The 22800-nt window shown below is 43.7% G+C and overlaps 1 protein-coding gene and 1 long non-coding RNA gene across 4 annotated transcripts in view; one reads left to right on the top strand and one right to left on the bottom strand.

The window, feature by feature from the left end:
* TGFB2 (transforming growth factor beta 2) overlaps positions 1-10465 on the bottom strand; it is a 91866-nt gene extending 81401 nt beyond the window's left edge. The window contains exon 1 of one of the 3 annotated variants that reach the window (XM_061160051.1): positions 9450-10465. In XM_061160051.1, the coding sequence (XP_061016034.1) occupies positions 9450-9795 (346 nt within the window). In that variant the 5' untranslated portion in view covers positions 9796-10465. The remainder of the gene's footprint in view (positions 1-9449) is intronic. The other 2 variants (XM_061160049.1, XM_061160050.1) reach the window with 2 other exon arrangements.
* On the top strand, positions 9353-13177 carry LOC133069019 (uncharacterized). The gene is made up of 2 exons (XR_009695757.1): positions 9353-9458; positions 12932-13177. It is a non-coding gene; the product is annotated as an uncharacterized LOC133069019 (long non-coding RNA).
* Positions 13178-22800: the final 9623 nt, after the last annotated feature.

Below are 22800 nucleotides of genomic sequence, written 5' to 3'. Positions count from 1 at the left end.
TGCATATTCAGAGAGATCAGTTAAAATCATTTCAAAAAAAATTTCCCTAGAAATGTACAGGCCCTTTGAAACAACTAGCAACACCCTGAGATGTCAAAAAAAAAAAAAAAAGAATGAAAAAGAAAACTGGATATTAATGCACTGAGCATGCCTAGCCAGACACTCCAGCTGGGAGGAATCCAGGATGCAGATCTCCTGTTTCTGGTGCCTGAGGTGGCTATTACCAGTCAGAGGCTCTGAAAATTTATTAAATAGATACGTTTCCTGAGGGCAGATATCACGCCCCCTCTTAATTTTATTTTCAATGTGTTTCTAGAACAGAGCGCTCTGCTATATACACATGGACCGCTACTCTTCCAATCCACAAACATGAATGTGACTTCCCTGATGCTAGGTATTTTTCATATTCTAATACCTCTGAAATCCCAACGCCCTCTTAGAAACAATGGCATGTTACAATTAATTAATTGGCAATGAGAGCTCTAACTGGCATATGAAATTACGGACTGTTGCTTCAGGCATGTCTGACTCTGCGACCCCAAGGACTGTAGCCTGCCACGCTCCTCTGTCCAAGGGATTCTCAAGAATACTGGAGTGGGTTGCCATTTCCTACTTCAGGGGATCTTCTCAACCTAGGGATCCATATGAAATTACGGTGCATTGTGAAATCAGTGGTGCTTGAGATTCAATGCATAATAACTGCCTACAAAGCAAGCCTGTTAAGTGCCAGAAGCAGCTACACTGGGAATTTCTTTGCACATCATCACCCATCCTCCACGACCCTAGGGGGCAGGGCTCATCTTCTTCATGACAAGTGAAAAAACAGATCAGCTTAAGTGCTGGGGTTGTAGCCCAGCCACTAAGCCACGATGGCAGAGCCAAGATCTGAATTCAGCAGTGTGTGTTAAGTCGCTTCAGTTGTATCAGACTCTTTGCACCCCCATGGACTGTAGGCTGCCAGGCTCCCCTGTCCATGGAATTCTCCAGGCAAGAATACTGGAGTAGGTTGCCATTTCCTCCTCCAGGGGATCTTCCTGACCCAGGGATCAAGCCCGAGTCTATGTCTCCTGCACTGGTAGGCAGGTTCTTTACCACTAGCACCACCTGGGAAGCCCCTCAGCAGGAAGCAGCTGAAATGTCCATGAGGCAGTTTGAGACAGCCAGGTGGCTCACCCAGACAAGAGCACATTTTAACAACTTCCATCGGCCTGGCATAGGACTTCTTGCCTTTGAAGCTCCCTTTTCCCTTTCAGCCTCTGAGATTGTTCTGGTGCAATTCCCTTTTACTTATTCTCTTTCTTTTACTTATTGGATCTGTCTGGCTCTCAAGCCTATGCTCATTAGACAACACCATCCTGCGTTACCGAATCAATTTTCAAGAGACAAGATGAATCTCCTATCAATCAAATTTAGAAAAGTTTTGCAAAGAAATGATGGCAGTTCAAGATGAAGACCAGGAGACTTGAGAGATCACAATATTTGTATCAACTACCTGCAGAGATAAAAGCAGAATGTGTTAAAAACAAGAAAAAAGACCCAGGGTTGTAGAAAAGGATTCATAAATATAGTGCCTTCTGGAGGAAAAGAATGCGGAGCTTCTTGGAATAGAATTCCTGCCAGGAGAGGAAAGTCACCACCCTTTCAGGGATGTTCTATGTCACTTTTCAAGAGGGCAGGAAAAGTCATGCTCTCCATTTCCTAAATGGTCTCTATTTAGGGCTTCTATTACTTATACCTAAAAGCCTGACTTTCAATAAGACATCACTGATAGAAATAGTTATAGCCATGTCCTCAGATGTTGCAGGAAAATACTCGAATGAACTATACAGGGTTACTTGTGAGAAGGAAATACGTGCACACATGTAAAATATTTAAAACTATGCTTGGCACACAGTGTGTACCTGCTGAGGGTTAGCTTTCATCATCATCATTATCACCATCATTTTCACTCTTATCTGCAAAACTGGAAACAGGAACTGGGTGGTTCTGAAAGGCCTGGTATTGCCTTTAGCATAGGAACAAGATCCATCAGGCATGGTTTCCCTGATAACGGAGGTAAGATTTCCATCTCTCCACATCTCCTGGTCTTAATGCTTTCAACTCATAGATCTTTCTTCTGGTGACTTAGTCTTATTCTCTAAAGGGAAACCCTCATTCATTTATTAAGTATTGGTTGAGCAAAAACAATCAGCTATAAGAACATAGCTAAGTCCAAGTGGGTTCTCGTTCTGAAGTAGGTCACCAACTGATGAAGAAGACAGATCAGGACACAGCTAGATTTTACCTACAGCAAAAGAAAAGAGGCTGAGATAGAGATGAGTATCAGGACTGTGAGAGTGCCGAGGAAGAGCTAATTAAATATGACGAGGAACATCAAAGAAGGTTTCATAAGAGGATGGCACTCACTAAACCTCGAAGGATCCTTAAAGGTGTTAAAAGATGGCTCTCTAAGTGGAAGAAACAACATAAACAAAGGCCTGACGGCAGGAAAATAAACAGCCCCTTTGGGTAAAGGCAAAGTAGGTTGCCTTTGTGATCTGGCTGGAGTGTGATTTTCATGAGAGGATTCAGTTGGGGGCAGAATGCTAAGCAAGGAGGGACCAGACCCTAAAAGGTCTTGGATGTTATCTAAGATATCTGAGATCTTATCCGCAAAGCCAAAATTCTCAAGGCCTTCCTATGTTAGGATTAGACAGTGATGGGCCTGCTAGACTACCAGCCCTGCCAGCCTCTGTTCCCACCCTCTTGGGTGGCAAAAATCACCTAAGGAGCAATCCGAGTGAGCCACAGAAACAGATCCTCTGAGGGAAAGTTACACAGAAATGAATGAGATGGAGGTCCTGAGACATCTGGGCTGGTGGGAGTGGCTCCCAGAGGGTTACTTTTAACCACATCGGAATACCTCTAAAATATCTTTTTAATATCTCATAACCAGTGGCATGTTATAGTCAATTGTCAGTGATGTTTCTTTCTTCAGGGCACATAAAATAAGGGTGCACCTTAAAATCAATGGTGTTTGGGAATCAGTGATTAATAGGTACCCTGCAAGGAAGGTCCACCAAGTGTCAGAGGCAGGGTTTGGGACCTCTTTACACAGGTCATGGTCAGTCCTTTGCAACCCTAGGAAGCCAGCATCTTCTTCATCTTAACAGGTGAAGAAACAAGAGGCATGGGTCAATGATGTTCCCCACCCTACACACGGGTATTCCAGAAGAGAGAAGAACAGGAAGGCAATCTAGAGCCTGTGGGGAAGAGGTCAACAGGGAGAGTTTATGAAGAGTTGAGGCCACCAAGCCCATCTGGCAGTAAGGTGGTGGTCACAGCGCAGAGCCGTTCTAACCTACCGGAGGTTAGAAAAGAAACGAAACCAGTGACAACCACTGAAACCGACTTGTGGTTGCAGCGCGACTCGAATTTCTCTCAAACACAGGATGGAAGCAAGCTTTGCAGTCTAAACAAACCCATCAAAGAGTCCCTAGTATGTGATTAAAGTGAAACTACCTGGAGGACACAATTCCTAGGTTAACAACTATCCTTATTTAAAGAATATTAAAAGACAAAGCTCACCGTATGGTTTCAAAATGACAATGGAAATTGTGTTTATCTCGGCCAGAGGCACGCTTCACCGAGCTGTTCAGCATGGGCCCACCCTTCGGTAGACGGGGAGAATGAGCACATTTGGGAAACCCACACCCTCTCTGCAGGGTCCCTCAGGACCAGAGGTGCTGCAGGAGGAGGGCTGAGCAGGACCGGAAGTGCTCCACGAGGAAGGCTGAGCAGAACCGGAAGTGCTCCACGAGGAAGGCTGAGCAGAACCGGAAGTAGTCCATGAGTAAGGCTGAGGGAGCTGCTTCCAGAGCTCTTCCTCGCCCTGCTCACCTTAATACTGGGCTTCCCAGGGGGCGCTAGTGGCCAAGAATCCCCTGCCAATGCAGGAAACGTACGAGATGAAGGTTCGATTCCTGGGTCAGGAAGATTCCCCTGGAGAAGGCAATGGCAACCCACTCCAGTATTCTTGACTGGGAAACCCTATGGACAGAAGAACCTGGAGGGTTACAGTCCACGGGGTTGCAAAGAGTCAGACACGACTGAGTGCACGTGCATGCACGCACACACACCCCCCCACCCCTTAATACTGAACTTGTAAAGGGGTGGGTGGGACCAGGGAGGGAGAAGGACCCCCAGAGTCCCACCTTGGTGGTCGGTTTGCACATCTCCCTCAGGGGCAGTCTCCTCCACTCTTCTTCCCTAACCTTCTAAAAATGCAGCCTGAAGTGTGTTGTAATCTCTGGGCAAAGGCCTAGCAGTCGGTGACCTCCTCTGTTCTAACCCAGATTTGATATGGGATCAACAGTGAGTCATTAGCCCTTTTTTCACATCTCCGTTTCCGCTAGGAAACAGGATCTGTCATTCTTTCATATCTTTTTATATGAAAGAGGCTGTGCCTGGGTTACATCAACTTTTCACTAGGGAGAAGGCAGCATTCAAAAAGTGCAGTTCCTTGAGTCGACCCCAGGGGTCGCTGTGGAGACACAGCCGGCTCCCGAAGCCTCTGCCAGGTCAGCGGGTCCCCACCTACTCCTCCAGCTTGACAAAGCCCAGCCTCCATCCGGTTTGTAGGGACTCCTCGGAAGAAGAGAGCGGCCTCCCTTGGCAACAAAGACCGCCCAACTGCTTCAGTTATAACCACTATATTTCTTTTAGGGGTTTTCCCAGACTTTGAAAAGTAAAAGAAAGAAAAGAGGAAACCCTGGAAGAGAAGAACGTGGCCTAAGTTAAATGTGACCACAATTAGGCACTAGAGTTAGTACAAGCAATGATGCAATTCAATACAAGTGGGAGAATTAAAACTTGGTCTGCTGTGTATTAGTAACTCAGTCATTGGGGAAGTCTAGGGAAGAAGTTCAAGTCTGTCTTTGATCTCTGTGTCTCTCTTACTCACACATCCACACACAGAGAATCTTCAAAAATGAAATCCCTATCACTTGGCTGTAGACCTGAAACTAACACAATATTATAAATCAACTATAGTTCAATAAAAGAAAAAGAAAAATAATCCCTGACTATCCAGCAAAAATACTACTGTATTCTAGCAACTGCTAGTATTTTCCTTCATTGGGCAATTGGTTGACAGTCCAGCAATGTATTGGAGAAGGAAATGGTAACCCACTCCAGTATTCTTGCCTGGAGAATCCCATGGACAGAGGAGCCTGGCGGGCTACAGTCCATGGTGTCGCAAGAGTCGGATATGACCTAGTGACTAAACCACCACCACCAGCAATATGTACATAGAAAAGATACATCCATGAATAGAATGGTAAGTTGCACCCCTGCCCCAAACCATACAGTGCTACTACTGTGTCCATTCTATGTTCCATGATTTCACTTGGAAATTTACAGGGGAAATAGAAAAGAAGATTGCCTGGTATTAAATGTTTAGCATTTATGTGAGTGAGTTACAAAAGAAACCTCATCATGTCTCCTGCTGTACAGTTTGGTTTATCTAATTCAATATGACAGAATAAACCAACATGATTATTTACTTTCTTCCATTGCGTAGCTTGGAGATTCCACTCTTCCTGAACATGAGCTGCTTATTTTCCTTGCAAGGAAAATCCAAGATAATCCCACACTTCTTTTTTCTCTGTCCTGACTAATATAATACTGCTGCTGACTGAAGTTACAGATGGGTAGAGTGACGCTACTGCTTAGGCTAAATGAATGGGAAGTTTTGATGCCTCTCATTGAAGCCCTTTAAGATCATCATAATATACTATATATCATACAAAAGAGTGAAATTCATAGTCCAACTTACTTAAGAAAACTTACTGATTATCTGTCTATTCCATGTTAATGTCCTTTTGATCCTAAAGATGTTTTATTTTTAGGTTATTACTTTGGAGGTGGTGCTACTGCAGAATTTAGCAATCCCAAATAAATCCCAGGGTCACCGGGCTTCTCCACATAGGAATTTCACAATTTTTTGATGTAAGGGGGTTGGGAGTGGGAAGAGGACCTGTCCTGTGCATTCTAGAGTGGTTAACAGCAATCCCTGGCTTCTCCATCCCCAGTCATGACATTCAAAAATGTCTCCAGACATTCCCAAACATTCCCTGAGGGAGGGGATAGCAAAAGCGGTAACATCACCACAATAAGAACCACAACACCTGCCTGAAATTTGTTACATGGGAAAGAGAGGAGAAAGAAAGAAAAAAAAAGTTTTGTCTCGTCCTTTTTCCTTTTTTGACTATCCAAGTGTCTACATATTTCAATTGTTAATCATTTGGATTCTTACTCCATTAAGTGGAATCACTCTTTCTAAATTTCTAAAGCCTAGTACAGTGTCTTTGGAATAGATGTGCCTTGAGATTCCAGTGGATTGTCAAAGGATGAGAAGTCCGCTAATTCCCACTGGGTAAAGTGTGGATTAACCTTAGCATAACTCCACTTTGAGCCTTAAACTAACAGCATGTGAAAAGATCAATACAAATAAATTCAAAACTAATCAGACCCCTTCTTCAAATGTTGACACAGTATTATTTATAACCCATAAATACCTTCTTGACTAAAATTTATCCTAGGAGATTGGCACCTGGCCAGTTCTATTCATATTTACTGTATTTATATAGTACACTGGTCCAAGGATAATATTTAAGACAAAATATGCTTCAAGGCATATACAATATCTCTTATATTTTTACTTTTAAAACTTTGCATTGCTAAAAATATTCGTCTGAACTGTATAAAATGTCCTGCAAAGGACTATCAAGAATCTGTAATGATATATAGCTCATTGAGTATAATTAGAGCATATTTGTAATATTTGAGTTGAAGTCACTCCCTGAACGCTAATAAGTTGGTGGTAAAAAATGAACCAGTGATCTTTCCCATGCCTCCATCCCTGGGGCTCGTGACCGTCCTCGGATTCCCTTTGAGAAATGACAGGCGCACTCCCTCCCCACAGCAGCGTCAGTTAAAAGTTAGGCGGAACAGTCCTAAAGAGGGAGACTTGGTATATAAGCCAATGCTGTCCTTTCAATTTGCCCTTTAAAAAATATGGTGGAGTGATTTTTTTTTTCTTTTCTCCCCTCTTTTTTTTGGAAGGGTTCTCTATATTCCAGTATAACGAGAAAGTGCTGGAAAATCAGTTAACCTACTTTCTATAAAATATCCACAGTCCTAGCACAGTAGTATCAAATCTGCTATTAATAAGACTTTCTGCTCCTAAACTTCCTTTCAGGCTTTAAGAAGCCTGCATTCTTTGTAGGAAAACTGATAGTGTATATTTTATCCTGTGCTGATCAGAGGTTTTCAGTTTCTTTGGTAGCTGGGAGTGGAAACAGAAGGGAATCCACACACCCATCTTTAATGCCAACCTCTGAAATTCTAATAATCTGAGAATTTTCCCAGTTTGGTGATGATTATGATCCCGAGTGGGATCATCTCAATTCTTGAGATTGAAGAGGGTTTGAAAGAATGAACACCCTCTTGGGTAACTTGCTCTCTCCACACCTATCTCAGGAAGAGATCAGACCTCCTCTGTGTTATAAAAATACCAGCAGCTCATTAAAGCTGTTGCAGGTAAACACTGAAGGGTTGGCTTGTTCTGATTCTACATAACATATCTGCCTGCCTGCCTGCCCAAATTCCAGTAGAACGTCGCACGTGCTAGAGAAAGCAAACTGACTCAACTCCCTGTTGGGTCTCAATGATTTTGCACTAAATTACAATGAACTTTATTTCCTAATATCTCCAGGGCTCCATCCCAGGTAGAAAGCTTTCCTTCCTCCCACCCTCCTTACCGGCCTTCCCCCCACCCAGCATCACCAAGATGGAGTGTATATTATCACCACTGTGGTGAATGGTGTCATAATTACAATAATAAAATCGACCCCCTTGCCAGGATCTATCTCAGCTCTGCTCTTAAACAAGAGATGCTGCTGCTGCAAAACAGAGGTCGCCAGGAAGACTGGGGTTGTATACGTCAGCCGATATTCTGAGACCATCAGATACAAGACATGGCAAGTCCCGGAACTAGGACTTGTCAAACTAAATATAAATACTCAAAAAGAAAATCACCACCCTGCAATTAGAACCTCTAGGATAAAACTACCAAGATGGCCATATTATCTCTGTAGGCAAGACACAGAGACTTTGTGAAGGCAGCCAGAGAGTATATAGGGCATGAAAAGGGGCGGAGAGAAATGGGCAACCAATGAAAAGTGTACGACTTGGGACTTGGAATACGCAAAAGTTGGAGCTTTTTTTTTTCTTCTCCTTTCTTTTTCTTCTTCCTGGTATTTAACCCTCTCAGGTATCAATATATGCTTCTTCTTTGCTTTTTCTTTTTCTAAGAACTTGGAAATCATTCTAAGCTAACTGCCCTCTTCCCTTCCCCCCAAGAAACTCCAACAATAAATCATTTCACTTCCATGGCTACTGTATGCCAGCTGGTTTTGAGGACACTGCCCTCAGAGAAGCCAGTTTAAAAAAAAAAAAATCGGCTGTCCTCTACGCTGAGATTCAGGAATGCAACGAAGTGACTGCAGGAAGCCTATGAAAGGGCAGGGAACACCGGGCTTCAGAGTGAGAAAGATTAACGATAAACGCCTAAGAAAAAGGATTTGCTACACCGGCGATTTTAAGAAGGCAGGTTTGAGAGGATTCTGGAAAAAAAAAAAAAAGGAAGGAAAAACTCTTTTAAACGTAGTCAGAAACGAAGCTGTCCTTTCTACCATTCCAGGTGAAATCAAAAGGGGACGTGGTTACAAGATCTCGCCTTGGCGGGGGCGGGGGGATGTAAACACCCCGTCGAGGTCAGAGATTCACGAATTGAGGGGTTGGAGGTCGGTTTTTGGAGGGGTTGCCAGATCGGGTTTCGTCTTGGCGATGCTGACTTTTTTCGGGGAGTTAGAGACAATAGGGAAGGCTCGCGGAATCAGCTGATAGGTCGGCACGGAGTGGGGCGCCTTCCGGTGAGGCTCGTTTTGAGCCACTTTTTTTTTTTTTTTAACCCTTCGCGCCCCAGTTCGGCGGGCTCCAGGCCAATCGGAGCAAAGAAAACAAACCCACCGAGGTTTCTCGGTTTAACTCGGCCCCGGGGAGCGCCTGGAGTTTGACAGAGGAGGGCTGACTCCTAGCCGGTGGCCGAGTCGAGAATTCCAGGGAGAAGAAAAAAAAGAGAGAGCGAGAATAACGCCTTCTAAAGGACGGGGGAGTTGGGGGGGGGGGGGGGAGAAATGGAGAAAATAAAGTCGCAAGTCCACGTTTTAAAACCTAATGTTCTCAAGCACACAGCTGGCAAGGAGGTGGGTGGGACGGAGGACCAGAGAAGGGGAAGGAGCGAGCCGGGGACCCCAGAGGGCAGGGCGATCCCCGGAGTGGCTGCGATTCTGGAAGCCTCGGGCAGCGCTAAGCCCCGGGGAATGGAAGCGAGGAGCGGTACTTACTTTCTGAGGGTAAGAAGGGCGGCATGTCTATTTTGTAAACCTCCTTGGCGTAGTATTCCTCGTCGCTCCGCTCGCGCTCGCAGGCGGCCGCCCTCCGGCTCGCCTTCTCCTGGAGCAAGTCCCTGGTGCTGTTGTAGATGGAGATCACCTCCGGGGGGACCTCCTCGGGTTCGGGGTAGTCTTCTGGGGGGCTGGTGAGCTTCAGCTTGCTCAGGATCTGCCCGCGGATCGCCTCGATCCTCTTGCGCATGAACTGGTCCATGTCGAGCGTGCTGCAGGTAGACAGGCTGAGCGCGACCGTGACCAGATGCAGGAGCAGAAACGCGCTCAGCACACAGTAGTGCATTTTTTTAAAGGTGGAAAAAAATTTTTTTTTCTTTTAAGTAAAAAAGTAAGAAGAAGAAAAAAAAAAAAAAAAAAAACCTAGCAACTCTCAAAGTACAGATCAGGTAGATTTTTTTTTTTTTTTTTTAATGCGAAACTTTTGCAAACAATCGAGAGTCAATGTCCGAGAGAAAAAGGTATCTTGCTTGAATTCCTTTCAAAAGAAAAGGCAACGTCGTTCCCCAAGTGGAAATATTAATACACGACGGGCAGGGGAAACCTGCACTTGAGGGAGTCGGCAAAAGTTTTCTTGGAGCGACGAGATGGAGGGGAGGGGGGGCGGAAAAAAGAGACGAGTGGCTATTAGGCAGAAATAAATTTAGCAGGAGGAAACGGAGTTCAGTATGTCAGTTTCGGGTGCGGAGTGGCGAATCTGAACTCGGCTCCTCCGGCCAAAAGGGAAGAGATGAAAAGGTCCCGGGGCTGGCAGCGGGCGCGCCGGCGGGAGGGGCGCGGGCCGCGCTGTCAGGGGGGCGGCCGAGGCCGGCCGGCTCCAATTTATATATTTCAAGAAGGAGCGGCGCGGCGCGGCCCTGCCTTCCACTGCGGCGCTGAGAGCAGGAGCGGCAGCAGCTCCGGAGCGAAGGAGCGCACACGTGTGTGAGTGTGTGAGTGAGTGTGCGTGTGAGTGTGTGTGGTGTGAGTGTGGGCGCGCGCGCGCCCGGGTGCGCGCGCTGGGGGCGAGCCCGGCCCGCGGCGGGGAGGCGGGAGAGCTTCGCTCGGCGCCCGGGACTCGGCCGGGTCCGGCGCGGGCCGCGGAGGCCGCGCAGGGAGGCGGCGAGGATCCTGCTCCCGGAGCTGCGCGCGGGGGCCGACACCCCGGCCGGCGCGCCGACCCGCCGGCTCACTCCACGTTGCCGCCGCCGCCGCCGCTGGCGAACGCGTCCGGCCTCCAGCTCCCTCCTTCTGCTCCTCCTTCTGCTCTCGCTCCAAACGCCAACCCGGCAACAGGCGAGCGGCGGCCGCCGCCGCCGTGGCTCTCGCCGCCCGCGGACCGCAGCGGCAGCCGGGCGACGCGCCGGCGGGGGAGTTTTATTCCTAGGGGGGGTGGCGAAGGGGTTCCCTCGGACTCCCACCCCGTCCCACCCTCGCCTGATTTCTCTCCCACGTGGGCTTTTCTCGCTTAGGGCAGCAGGCACTTGGCAGCCCGCAGTGGGTCCTCTCCTGCTTGCTTTCTGCAGCCGGGCAGCCCCCTCGGTTTGCGCCCGGACGGCTCCCTAGACCGTTATCCTAGCTCTCCATCCCTCTCCGCGGGCCTGCTTCACTTGCGCTCTCGCCCTTCCGTGTCTCTTCTTTCTGCCTCTCTCTCGGTCCCTCGGTATCTCTCTGGCTGACCTTCTCTCTCTCTCTCCCTGTCTCTGTCTCTCTCTCGTCGGGAGCTTCTGGAGCTCCCCTCAGAGCGAACCTTCTGCTGGCAGCAGATAACATCACGGTCCTGCCTGGGAGGAGAGATTTATAAGTTCTCCCCGAACCACGTGTTTGCCTTCAACAAAGTGACGTGCTAGGATTCCAGTCAGGAGTCCTCTCGTTTACTTAGACCACGAGCTCGCCCTGAACCGTTGAGGGGGTGTGGAAATGAGGATGGCTGAGGGGCAGGGAGGGAGGAGGTGCCGTGTGCGCCCTGACAACAGTGATTTATGGTATTTACTTTATATAGTCATTTTGGACCCGTCTGGTGAAGGACAGGCGATCAAGCCTCCCATTTTTACTTCGTGTGGCTTGCTCACGGCTTCCCAGATGGGACCACTTGCTCCAGAAGCAAGTCTTCCCTCCTGTATTGTACACAAACACACACACTCCAGAAGCAAGTCTTCCCTCCTGTATTGTACACACACACACACACACACACACACACACACACACACACACCCGCACACTTAGGCAAATGAGCATCCAACAGTTGACTCTGGGCCAGGCTGGCCCCTGAGATAGGTCATCCAAGCTCCACCTTCTTTGTAGTTCAGTCACTAAGTCATGTTCCACTCTTTGCGACCCCGTGGACTGCAGCTGCCAGGCTTCCCTGTCCTTCTCTATCTCCCGGAGTTTGCCCAAATTCATGTTCATTGAGTCGGTGATGCTATCTAATTTCTCATCCTCTGCCACCTTATCCTCCTTTTGCCTTGTCTTTCCCAGCGGCAGGGTCTTTTCGTGGTCGTTTTCTGAGATTCCACAGCACCTGTGCTGGCACCTCTGTCCTAAAGCTTATTATGGTTTGTTGTTCACAGCCTGGTTCTGCACTTGAAACAGAACTTTATCTTGTGCACCCAGAGAATGAATTGCATTTATTTTGCTGTTTGAATGAATGGATATCCTCTTAAGTTGCTGCCGAAGGCTTTCTCTTCACCTTCTTCCCCAGCTAGACCTGAGTGACCAACTTCATTTTTTCCACAGCCTATACCCAGGAAGCTGGGATTTTAAGTGTTTGATGTCTGTTGTTATACACTACTCATAACTTGACATTTTCTATTTCAACCTAGTCCAAATGAGATGAATAAAAATAATGCTTGCCCCTGTTCACTTCTCTTTTTCTTTTACCTTTACTCAAAAAACTTTTTCATCATGACTGTAGCCATACCAACTAGACAGATGATTTAAACTGCCAACTGTTGAGTTTTCCCCCAGACTCAAAGCCACTATATCATTCTGTAGTTTAGATGTTCCTTTTATTACAGAAAGGTCACAAGGAACTTTCTCTAACTTTTGGAATTTAAACTTCCCATGTGTATGGGGTCTATATTAGTAAGTAGAGAGTTAAATAGCCACAGCTAACAGTAGCAGACACATTTTACACTTAGTAATGTACTGTGCTGTGCTGAGTCACTCAGTCGTGTCCTACTCTTTGCGACCCCATGGACTACAAGCCCTCCAGGCTCCTCTGTCCATGGCATTCTCCAGGCAAGAATACTGGAGTGGGTTGTCATGCCCTCCTCCAGGGGATCTTCCCTACCTAAGGATTGAACACAGGTCTCCTGCATTGCAGGCAGATTCTTTACTGTTTGATCCACTAGGGAAGCCGGTAGATCCTTAGATGTATATATGTTCATTTAATCTTCACAATGACACTCTAAAGTATTTTTATTATCATCTCTATTTTGCAGATGAAGAGACTGTGGTATAAGAAGCAGAGCTGGATTTTGTGAACAGAATCCATTTCCATGTTCTTACCCATCATGTATTTCTAAGAAGCACTGGTTCCAGAACCTGTCTGATAAACAAGGATTCTGTGATGAAGTTAAGTTTAGGAGATACTGGGTACTATTGCCCTCTCACTGGCTCATATTTCCCACCATGTTAAAGGCTGACTCTCATGGAAAACAAACCTGTTTAACTCTTTTAACCCAGCATATTCTGAACTCCTGTGGATTTTTCCTTATTAAAACACATTGGAAAACTCTGACATAAAGGAATGGTTCCAAACCACCCTGAATAATTCTGAAAATTACGTATAAATCGACATAGGTGTGTTCCTTTCGGTCAGCTGCAAATTGAAACAGCTTGAAAGGAGTTAAGACAACCAGCTACAATTCCAATAGTCAAAGCAAATTAAGAGGCCCTACCATGGGGCTAGCAGTTTCATCACATTGTCATCCCTTTGAGTTAAGTTTGCAAACTACTCTAATCTAGCTAGACACAAATGAGGAAAACTGAATATCCTTACCCTGGGGGCAATGACAGAACATAAAGCAGGAGTGACTGAGTGAAGATGTGGCTTTGGAAGGCGCTGGTTACCTCAGGCACCATACTCTGCCAAGGACAGAGGTTCAGCCTCCCCTCAAATTAGGGAGGCTACCTTCAAGATATAAATGTAAACGCACCTGAGGTTAAGTGGATTCAGATTCCAGTGTGGATAAAGCAGCAAAAGTCCATCTCCATCACTGCTAGGAAAACAAGCTAAGCCATAAATCCTTCTGACAGCCCCCTTCCCAATATAAATACACACACTTTTGTCCATAATATTTAGTTTGTTGAACACATATTGCTTACTTTAAAACTCCTTAGACTCCTGGCCTATTCATAAGAGGCTACTTTTAGTACTTCCACTGCCTAAGGGAGGACAGCGGAGGGGTTTGTAAGAGTGGTGTGGTTGAGCAGTGTCTTGAGCATAGCAGGAGAGGAGGAGCCCTTTCTATCACTCAGGTGAGCAGTCCCTTGAAGATGCAACAGGTAAGACTTCAAGAGCCGTCTCCCCAGTTTACCATAGCCATATGGATATTTGACCTCCACAGACCATCTTGATTCCCTCAAGGTGGCAGGTGAGCATTGTGGTTGGAAAAAAAAAAAAAAGAAGGTAGGTTCCAGATTCAAGTTTTCTTGGATTCAAATATCTGTCACTTTCTGGCTTTATGATCCTGGACAAGTTACTCAGACACCTTCTGTTAGTTTATCTATGAAATGGGGATAACACACAGTTACCAAGAACGTAAGATGATTGTGAATTACACAAGGTACCAAGAGAGCTTCTAACACAACCTGGCATTTAATACGTGTTCATTAAATGTTAGTGACCACTTTTGTATTCTCTCATGGCTTCAATTTGTCAGATCTTTCCCCAATATAAATAGGATGAAAAAGCCAGGGAAGATGCTGATAAGAATTTGCTTCGTGATAATGCTTCCATGCAGTTCCTATATGCACATGCTTACTGTTATTTTAAATGTTATGATATTTTGCCCCTACTAGTTATAGGAAGAAAGGATAAGAAAATACACTTTTGGTGAATAGAACACTAAGTGATTACCAAAATCCAATTAAGTCCAAATTCCAGTTTAAGTTCTTATTATTTAACACCCTAAAATAGAATTCTTTGTTTCCCAGATCAGAGCAGTAGAGGGTACAGCTGTTTCAACCGCTAGCCCTTCTCTGCTCATTAATGGGTCTATTCATTTAACTGATGTGCAGTTCCTACAAGACCCTAAACAAATGCTTGATGTCAAAACAATTACTCACCCCTACAGAGGAGTTTTACCCCTAAGGATCACAGACAAGAGTTTATAACCTAGTAGGTCCTTCCTAAGTCTGGTGGAAGAATAACTTCATTTGTAACAATGCTGAAAGCTTCCCCAATGGTTTCAAGCCTTAAAAACCAGGAGGTACAGAAAAGAAATATATGGAGCTAATGTAATTGACTATATTTTACTCTCAATAGTTAACACTTGATAAATGAAAAATAACTCTTTAATGTTAAGACATACCAAAAGCCTTTTTAAGTTCTAACTTATATCTTTGGTTTTGTCTTGTTTACTTGCTTAGTTGTGTCCGACTCTGCAGAATCTGACTCTACAGACCCCGAGTACTATAGCCTCCCAGGCTTCCTCTGTCCAGGGGATTTCCCAGGCTAGAATATTGGAATGGGTTGCCATTATCTTTGGTAACACGATTCAAAAACAATTTTTTGGTCCATACGATGTTTTGTCTCATGTTCTGTATACATGTCTATGCAAGGTTCTCCTCTCAAAATAATGAAATGATACAGTTTTCCCCAAGAAAAATCATCCAATTATCGTTTCCATTCTGTATCTACAGGTTTATCTTAAGAAAGAAGTGATATAGGATGAAGGATAGGGAGGAAAAGAGCTGAGAGAGAAGATCACAGGTGGTAAACAATAAAGGGGTGAACTCAGGACAGGGACACAGGAAAGCAGAGCATATCAGCAGGTTGTGAGGTTTTAAAGAGATAAACTCTTCACACTTTGATGATGCACTATGGGGAACGCTGGTCTTACACCTTGGGCCTGTGATTAGTTGATGGATTACTTCTGGTGGCTTTGGGGCCCTTCCACCTGTACATTTTCTTCAGCTCCATGAGATTTCCAACAAACCTCCAGAGGCCTGTATCCTGTCAATGCCAGGGCTTACAGAAATCAGCCAGAGACGCTAGTTACTCTGGTTCTTGCCCCAGGCGCAACTCAGCCACTGAAATAGCACTTGGTGACTGGTATCAATGAATAGCATTGAGTGATAGATACAAATAAGTGAACGTCATGGGGACACTGGTCATACAGTAAAATATGGATATGTGCTTGATGAAACACTAATGCTGATCAAAGGAAGCCAGCAGCAGAGGTTTCCTTAGTTTTTAGGGCAGGGTTTGACACTTGCCTTTACAGAATCTCTGCTCCTACTTCACTGACTGCACTAGGTCAGCAGTCACCAGACTCTTCACAAAGCAAGAGACTGGAATGAGGCTGCTGGGGGAAAAGGGTGTCAGAGTAGTATGAACAAAGTAAAAATGTAAAAATGAGGGAGGAAAAGAAAAGGCAAAGGATAAGAGGAAAACAGAATGACAGTCTCACAATTAAAACGAGTAGGACAACATGAAGTGGAATTTTTATCTTTTAACATAGACAGTCTTTAAAGGAATCTTTCATCCTTTCAGTGGGCTTCGTAGACTGTGGAAAAATTTCAATGTGTAAATTTCCATAAGCAAAGGTACCAACCATGTTTCAAACAACTTTACCTTTCTGCTGCTTCAATTATCCTGCAATTAAAACAATGAAAATAAAACAAGAACCAACAGGCAGTAGCAACTGCACATGAACAGAAAACCTGGATGTAGTTTTTCTAAACATTAGGAGGAAGACCTAGCAAATACGTCCTTTAAAAAGCAAAGTGTAAATATATTTTAATAAATATTGTAAAAAGCAAAGCCATACGGTAGTAATGGTTTGTAAAAATGGAGACTAAGGGCCACAAACTTTTCCCGATATTTGTTTCAAGTCTCAGAAAAGAAGGTTAGTCCTCACATCGAGAGTATAATTCATCACACAAACCTGAATACCTTCAAGAGTGAAGAGGACGCTTTTCATCAACACATGGGACAACAGGAAGAAACCAGGACCGTCCCAGGCTGTTGCCCTAAAACGAAGCTACCTTCAAATCTGAACCTGTAACAATGCATCAGTTAAATTTCCACCTTTTCTCGGCTACAAGAGGGATATATCAGTATTTTGCATATTTTAAAGGCTTTTTTTTTTTTTCTTTGCCTATGCTACTGATTCTAGCAATCACTATCAGAGCTATAATTTGAAAATGCTGAATTGTATGATTGTAGCCTTTATATAAACATGCATCACCCCCAAGATGAAGCCCCTGAAAGGTACCTGGTCAAGATTCTTCTGAGCTCAATGAAAGCCCATCTGCCACATGGACAGGAAGAAGAAGATGAAGATGAAAATGACTGGGGATTAACAAGTGTTTCTTGTAACAAGATTCTGGGTACAGCCAACCTCACTTTTAAATTTTGGAAAGTGAGCAACAGAGAAAGAATCTGCAAGGTAAAAATAAAGTGTCCTCTTCCCATTTTAGTGTACAGAAAAAAAGAACAGAATGTTTGTGTCATTTGCTGCTTCCGGGTCATGTCATACTGACTTTTTACATGTTGATCTTTCCAGTTTAGTAAACAGTAAAGGCTGCAACAAAACCAGGTATGCCTGAGAACTGCACCACCTCTACTTCTGGTTTTTTGGATTGTTTCAGCTATATCTATGTGTCTTTCCAAGTACAAAGGCAGTTCCTATCAAATGGCAAGCTGTTTACCAAAGACCAAAGAAATAAATTCAGAAAAGAGTGCATGCTAGGAGGCAGAGAGACTTCAGCAATACATTAAAATGATTTTAGTTACCTAGTTATTAGAGATAACAACTTTTTGTTTTTAAGAAGTCTTTGTTAATTAAGTTACTTAAAGTCACTAAACTACATATTGTTATAAGATCAATCTGGTTATGTGACCAGTTATAACAATTAAATGGAATCAACACTCCTGTTGAGGGGGAAAAAAAGAAAAAAAAAAAAAAAAAAAATCAGTTAATTCAATGAGAGCCTAACTCATGCCCCCTAGAGGAGAAAAGCGGTATGTCTCACAACTTTCTATTTGTGGAGAAAACTGACATGCTCAGTTTCCCTGGATGTTTTCATCACAGCCTATTAAACAATCAGAGGATGTCACTGGGCTATAATTTAAACAGAAAAACTGCAATTAAGCATCACCTCAAGAATATTTTCCATTGACTTTTTTTTCCAGAGGAAAACTTATAAAGTTTTAGTTACCTGTTATCCCCTGGCCAATAATATTCTAAACTAAAATCTACTCTGAAAGCAGTTTGAATATCTACATTCTTAATAGCAAAAATGTCAGCCCTTACACTTTCATGAGCCATCTAATGTTATGAAGTATAACAACCAAAGTTATATCATATTTTAGCATAAAAGGAGCTACAGTCATGTTCCAATAGATACCACTCCAATAGTTAAGGTGGTTCCATTTCTGCAGCATCCAGATAATCAGATAGTAGTAAAGTTTAGTTGTCAGACATACTCAAACAAGATCTATAATAAATTCTCCAATAGCATGTTGCATAATAAACTAACCAAAACAAAGCCTATCTTGAAATTGTTTAACGTCCAAGAAAATGCCTTTTGATATGTGCTGTCCACCCCTACCCTCCACTAGCCATAGGTTCATGTCATGAGTATATGAGACTAAAAAATGTAATATGCTTTTTTTCCCCAGAACAAAGCATACATTTCTAGAATCTCACTTTAAGACATTAATATCATCTAAAATGTGAGTAAATCATTGTTGTGCTTAACAGGGTCTATGACTGGAATTTGGATTGTATTAGTTGGCTTTGTATGCTGAGGCAAGTTATTTAACCTACTACTGCCTGTTCCCTTAACTGTATGTTGGGGATAATAACAGCACCTCCTTCACAAGGTTATAGGAATACAGACTGGATGAGTTAAGGGTATTATAAAATGTTAGATAGTATCTGGAACATGGTAATTACTGTATAAAGAGTTGCTGTTATCACTTATTCTTCCAACTCATATTGGAAGGGTTGATGGGACAGTCTTCATGCAGTCACCAATTGCATCTCTCCAGTGATAAAGAATCCGCCTGCCAAGCAGGAGACATGGATTTGATCCCTGGATAGGGAAGATCCCCTGGAGGAGGAAATGGCAACTGGTTGAATATTCTTGCCTGGGAAATCCCATGGACAGAGAAGCCTGGCGCGGTACAGTCCATGGGGAGGCAAACTTAGCAACTAAAACAACAACTGTCAACCCTTAAAATGTTGTATTAAGACAGTATTTAGAGTTTGGGTTCTGGAACAGATGAAGTGGGCAGTAAATATGTCTTAGGCTCTCATTTAAATGTCAGAATCTTGGTACTCAGTGTGAGACTTGTCTTTTCAGACCATCAAAAGTTATTTTCTTAAAAAGAGATTATGTTCTTATATTCATCTGGTGAATTTCTGGCATTTGAAAAATGTACTTAAGCTAGCCATAATGCTTTTAATCTTACAGGTTCAGTCTACATGCATTCTTGACATGTGATTTCACCAGTCTTCACAGCCTTCATGTTAAATGGTAGCACACACGTGGAAGTTACCATAGTTGATTGACATTTGTATGTGTCCTCCTTTCACTGAACTTGTCTATAATTTGTTGCTGTTAAAAATAATATTATATTGTTCACTCAGTAGTTTCTATAATTGAGATCTTTTCCTGTGGAGGGTTTTTAGAAATAGAATCACTGGGTGTTCACAAGTACCTACTGTCTGCAAGGCTTTAAACTTTTATGGGGGGAACTCATTATCGAGAAGAGGAATACTTAGGATTACATAGCTCAGAAATGAATACCGTATCGACATGCACACCACCTAGTTCTCCAACTACATAACACTGTTTCTTCAGACTCCCCCTCCTATAGAGCAGGCACTGGGCTAGACAGCTGCTGTGCATGCATGATTCCACTCCCTCCAATGTAAACAAATGGATCCCTATGCCTGAGCCACATGTGTGATGGGCTTATTCGCTCAGCTGTGTCTCTTTGTGACCCTATGGACTGTAGCCCACCCGGGTCCTCTGTCCATGGGGATTCTCCAGGCAAGAATGCTAGAGTGGGTTGCCATGCCCTCCTCCAGGGGATCTTCCCAATCCAGGGACTGAACCCAGGTCTCCAGCATTGTAGGTGGATTCTTTACCATCTGAGCCACCAGGGAAGTCTGAGCTACAAACTAGCCTCAAAAAGTTTTCACATTTTTGCAAGGACACATGGCTTAATAAGAGTCCAAACTGAATTCTGAACTTAGTTTTGATTCCAAAATTATGCCTTTTGTCATTTTTAACAATGAATACTGGTATTTTTAAAAATATTCCATGTAAATTATAGGTTCATTTATCATTAAAAAGCATACTTGGGAGTCCTCATGAAGGATAAAATATGGCAGTTCTGCATGCAATAGATATTCCTATCATTTCTACCATTTGTAAAGAAGGACAATGTCACCTTGAACTTTCTGAACTCTCGAGCTTATTTACAATACACTTAAAGACAGCCCAGTGTTATTATACAAAGACAAATATTATGCAGAAACAGCCCTGATGTTATGCTTGGTACTACTCAGTATTTCAGGGTAACTGCTGTGTCTGGCTGCCTCGCTGATGTTTTGAGAGCTGATGTCAACCCATTGTTTATGTCCATCCCAGGGGAGGGGATCCATTTTTACCTCAGACTGAAGACTGGTTCTGTGAGTGTGCAGAGGCAACTGTCTAGTAGCTCAGGGGTGAATCAACAGCTGCAAGGCCACCCACGCAAAGGACACAGCTCTCAGCTGTCTCTCCATTCAGAGCCCCAGTTGGTCCTGACCCCATACAAATCTGGTGTTCCTGCTTTGATGTTTATGAACCGATTGCATTAAAGATGCAGGATAATGATTCAGGGGTTAGAGAAACAGTTATTTATACAAATACGGTTAACACCTCATCATTTTAAGCTGGCTGTGCTAATAATGCTCATGGTGCACTTTGTTTTCTGTTGTTTTTGGGTTTTTTTTTTGCCCCAATCTGCAAGCTACATTTGCTCGGGCAGGATGTCCAGTGTGCGCTGGGACAGATCAGAGCTGCCGGACACCTCGGGAGCCCTGCCACCAAAGGCACTTCCTCTGGAGACCCCCAAAATAAGGAGGCTCCTGACCAAACTCCCCAGCACTGGGATGCACTGGCTGAGATGGTACCTGCTATCTGCTGCTCCTGCAGTCCTCCAAGTCCTTTTCTGGGTATCACACACCTAACACCTATTCTTTCAGCACACAGCAATGAGACTTAAAAGTTCAGTGTGTGCATTCTGAAAGCCGCAGGTGATAGTACTAAAGACTCAAATGCTATTTGTTATGCACAGTGGCCTAACAGGTAAGGATAATAGTTACACCTCAGGAAGTAATTATAAAGCAACTTAACATATCTCTTTAAAAAATACAAGTAGTGCAAAAGACATCAAACATAATTTAGTCAATAAAATCACACCAGTATTTGTATGTATAAATTGTATCTATCATAGTTTATGGGAGAATTTGAGGTAGACTGATGATTCCAAAATTGGCTGATGTTTTATTAGACTAAGTATATGCTCTGTAACTTTATTCTGATTCCAAAATTGGCTGATGTTTCATTAGACTAAGTATATGCTCTGTAACTTTATTCTCTTCACAGATAGACATACTACCACTAGCCACATGCAGCTTTTAAAACTTTTAAAGTAATTATGTGAAATGAAAAATACCTTCTTTGTATCCTCGCCCACATCGGAGATGCTCAACAGCCACTTGGGCTCCCACATTGGGCAATGGAGATACATTCCCATCATCACAAAAAGTGCTACTGGGCAGTACTGAGGTAGGGACTACACCTGTAAAAAATTAAACCCACTTCTCCAGCATATACCCTTGTTCAACGATTCAGGGAAAAACCAAACAGCACTAACAGAAATACACACACCTGCTACGGAGGGTTGGGGGTGTGTGTGAGTGAGGTGAGCAATGTTGGGCCAGATATTGTTAACTAAACATACTTTGTAACTCTGTCTCCTAGTACACCTCATCTAAGTACAGAAGGCTCATCACACACCTCCATAAAAAGCCCGAAGTCATAACTCCCTGGAAGGATGCTCACTAGACCAGATGAAGAATAGTTAAGTGTGGTTCTAAGCTAGAAAACGTCCTTTAGAGGACTAAAATTGTTTAAGAATTGCTGGAAGATACCTTTTCAATCTACAGAGTTCTGATTAGATTCATTACAACTCTTAGGACTTAATTAAACACCAGTCATTATTCTAAACATCTTGCCACCTATCTCAGACACGGTTTTATTTCCCAATGTGTTCAAGGATTCTCATGACTGATTTTTGAAGCCTCAGTTTTTATAGCTGATGTGTGTGTGCGGTCATGTCTAACTCTTTGTGACCCCCGTGGACTGGAGCCCACCAGTTGCCATTTCCTCCACCAGGGGACCTTCCCAACCCAGGGATTGAACCATCTCTCGCGTCTCCTGCATTGGCAGGTGGTTTCTTTACCACTAGCACCACCTGGGAAGCCCCTCATGATTGATATTTTTAGTCAAGTTTCAGAAAAGCTCACCCAAAGGAAAAATTCACCAGGGGGCCTAACTGTACTGAAGTAGTAAGATTCATCTATCCAGCTGGCCCAAAATTATAGATTCCTGCTTTCTTGGGGGAAGGATTGAGAGCTTTCTGTCGACATGAATGCGTCCTCTCTCCTATTTCCAAAATTTGTTCCAACTGCCAATTCACCTCAAACAGTCTTCATACTGTTTCTGCAGAACTTAACAGACTCTCTACCTATCACTGATACTCTCTACCTATCACTGATACTCTCTACCTATCACTGATACCCGGAGTGGAGATAAACACTAGTCCCATTGATCTTAACAGATGAATTTAAGGAAAGAGCAGTTATGAACTCTGCTTCCCTCAACTGAAAATTGTTTCCAAGTAAAAATGAACTTAATGTCAATAGTGTACTGACAAATTAATCTATTTACAGACCTAATCCACTGAGTACAGACAAGCTCCATTATTCCAGGACCTGTTTCTGTACATTTATTATACAATTCTATTGTAATAGACTTTTAATGTGCAATTTAATCTGAATCTTTAATCTGTGCAACA

The sequence above is a fragment of the Dama dama genome, chromosome 14 (genome assembly GCF_033118175.1).
Source record: "Dama dama isolate Ldn47 chromosome 14, ASM3311817v1, whole genome shotgun sequence".
In the NCBI taxonomy this organism is placed as follows: domain Eukaryota; kingdom Metazoa; phylum Chordata; class Mammalia; order Artiodactyla; family Cervidae; genus Dama; species Dama dama.
This window is presented reverse-complemented; position numbering and strand designations above follow the sequence as displayed.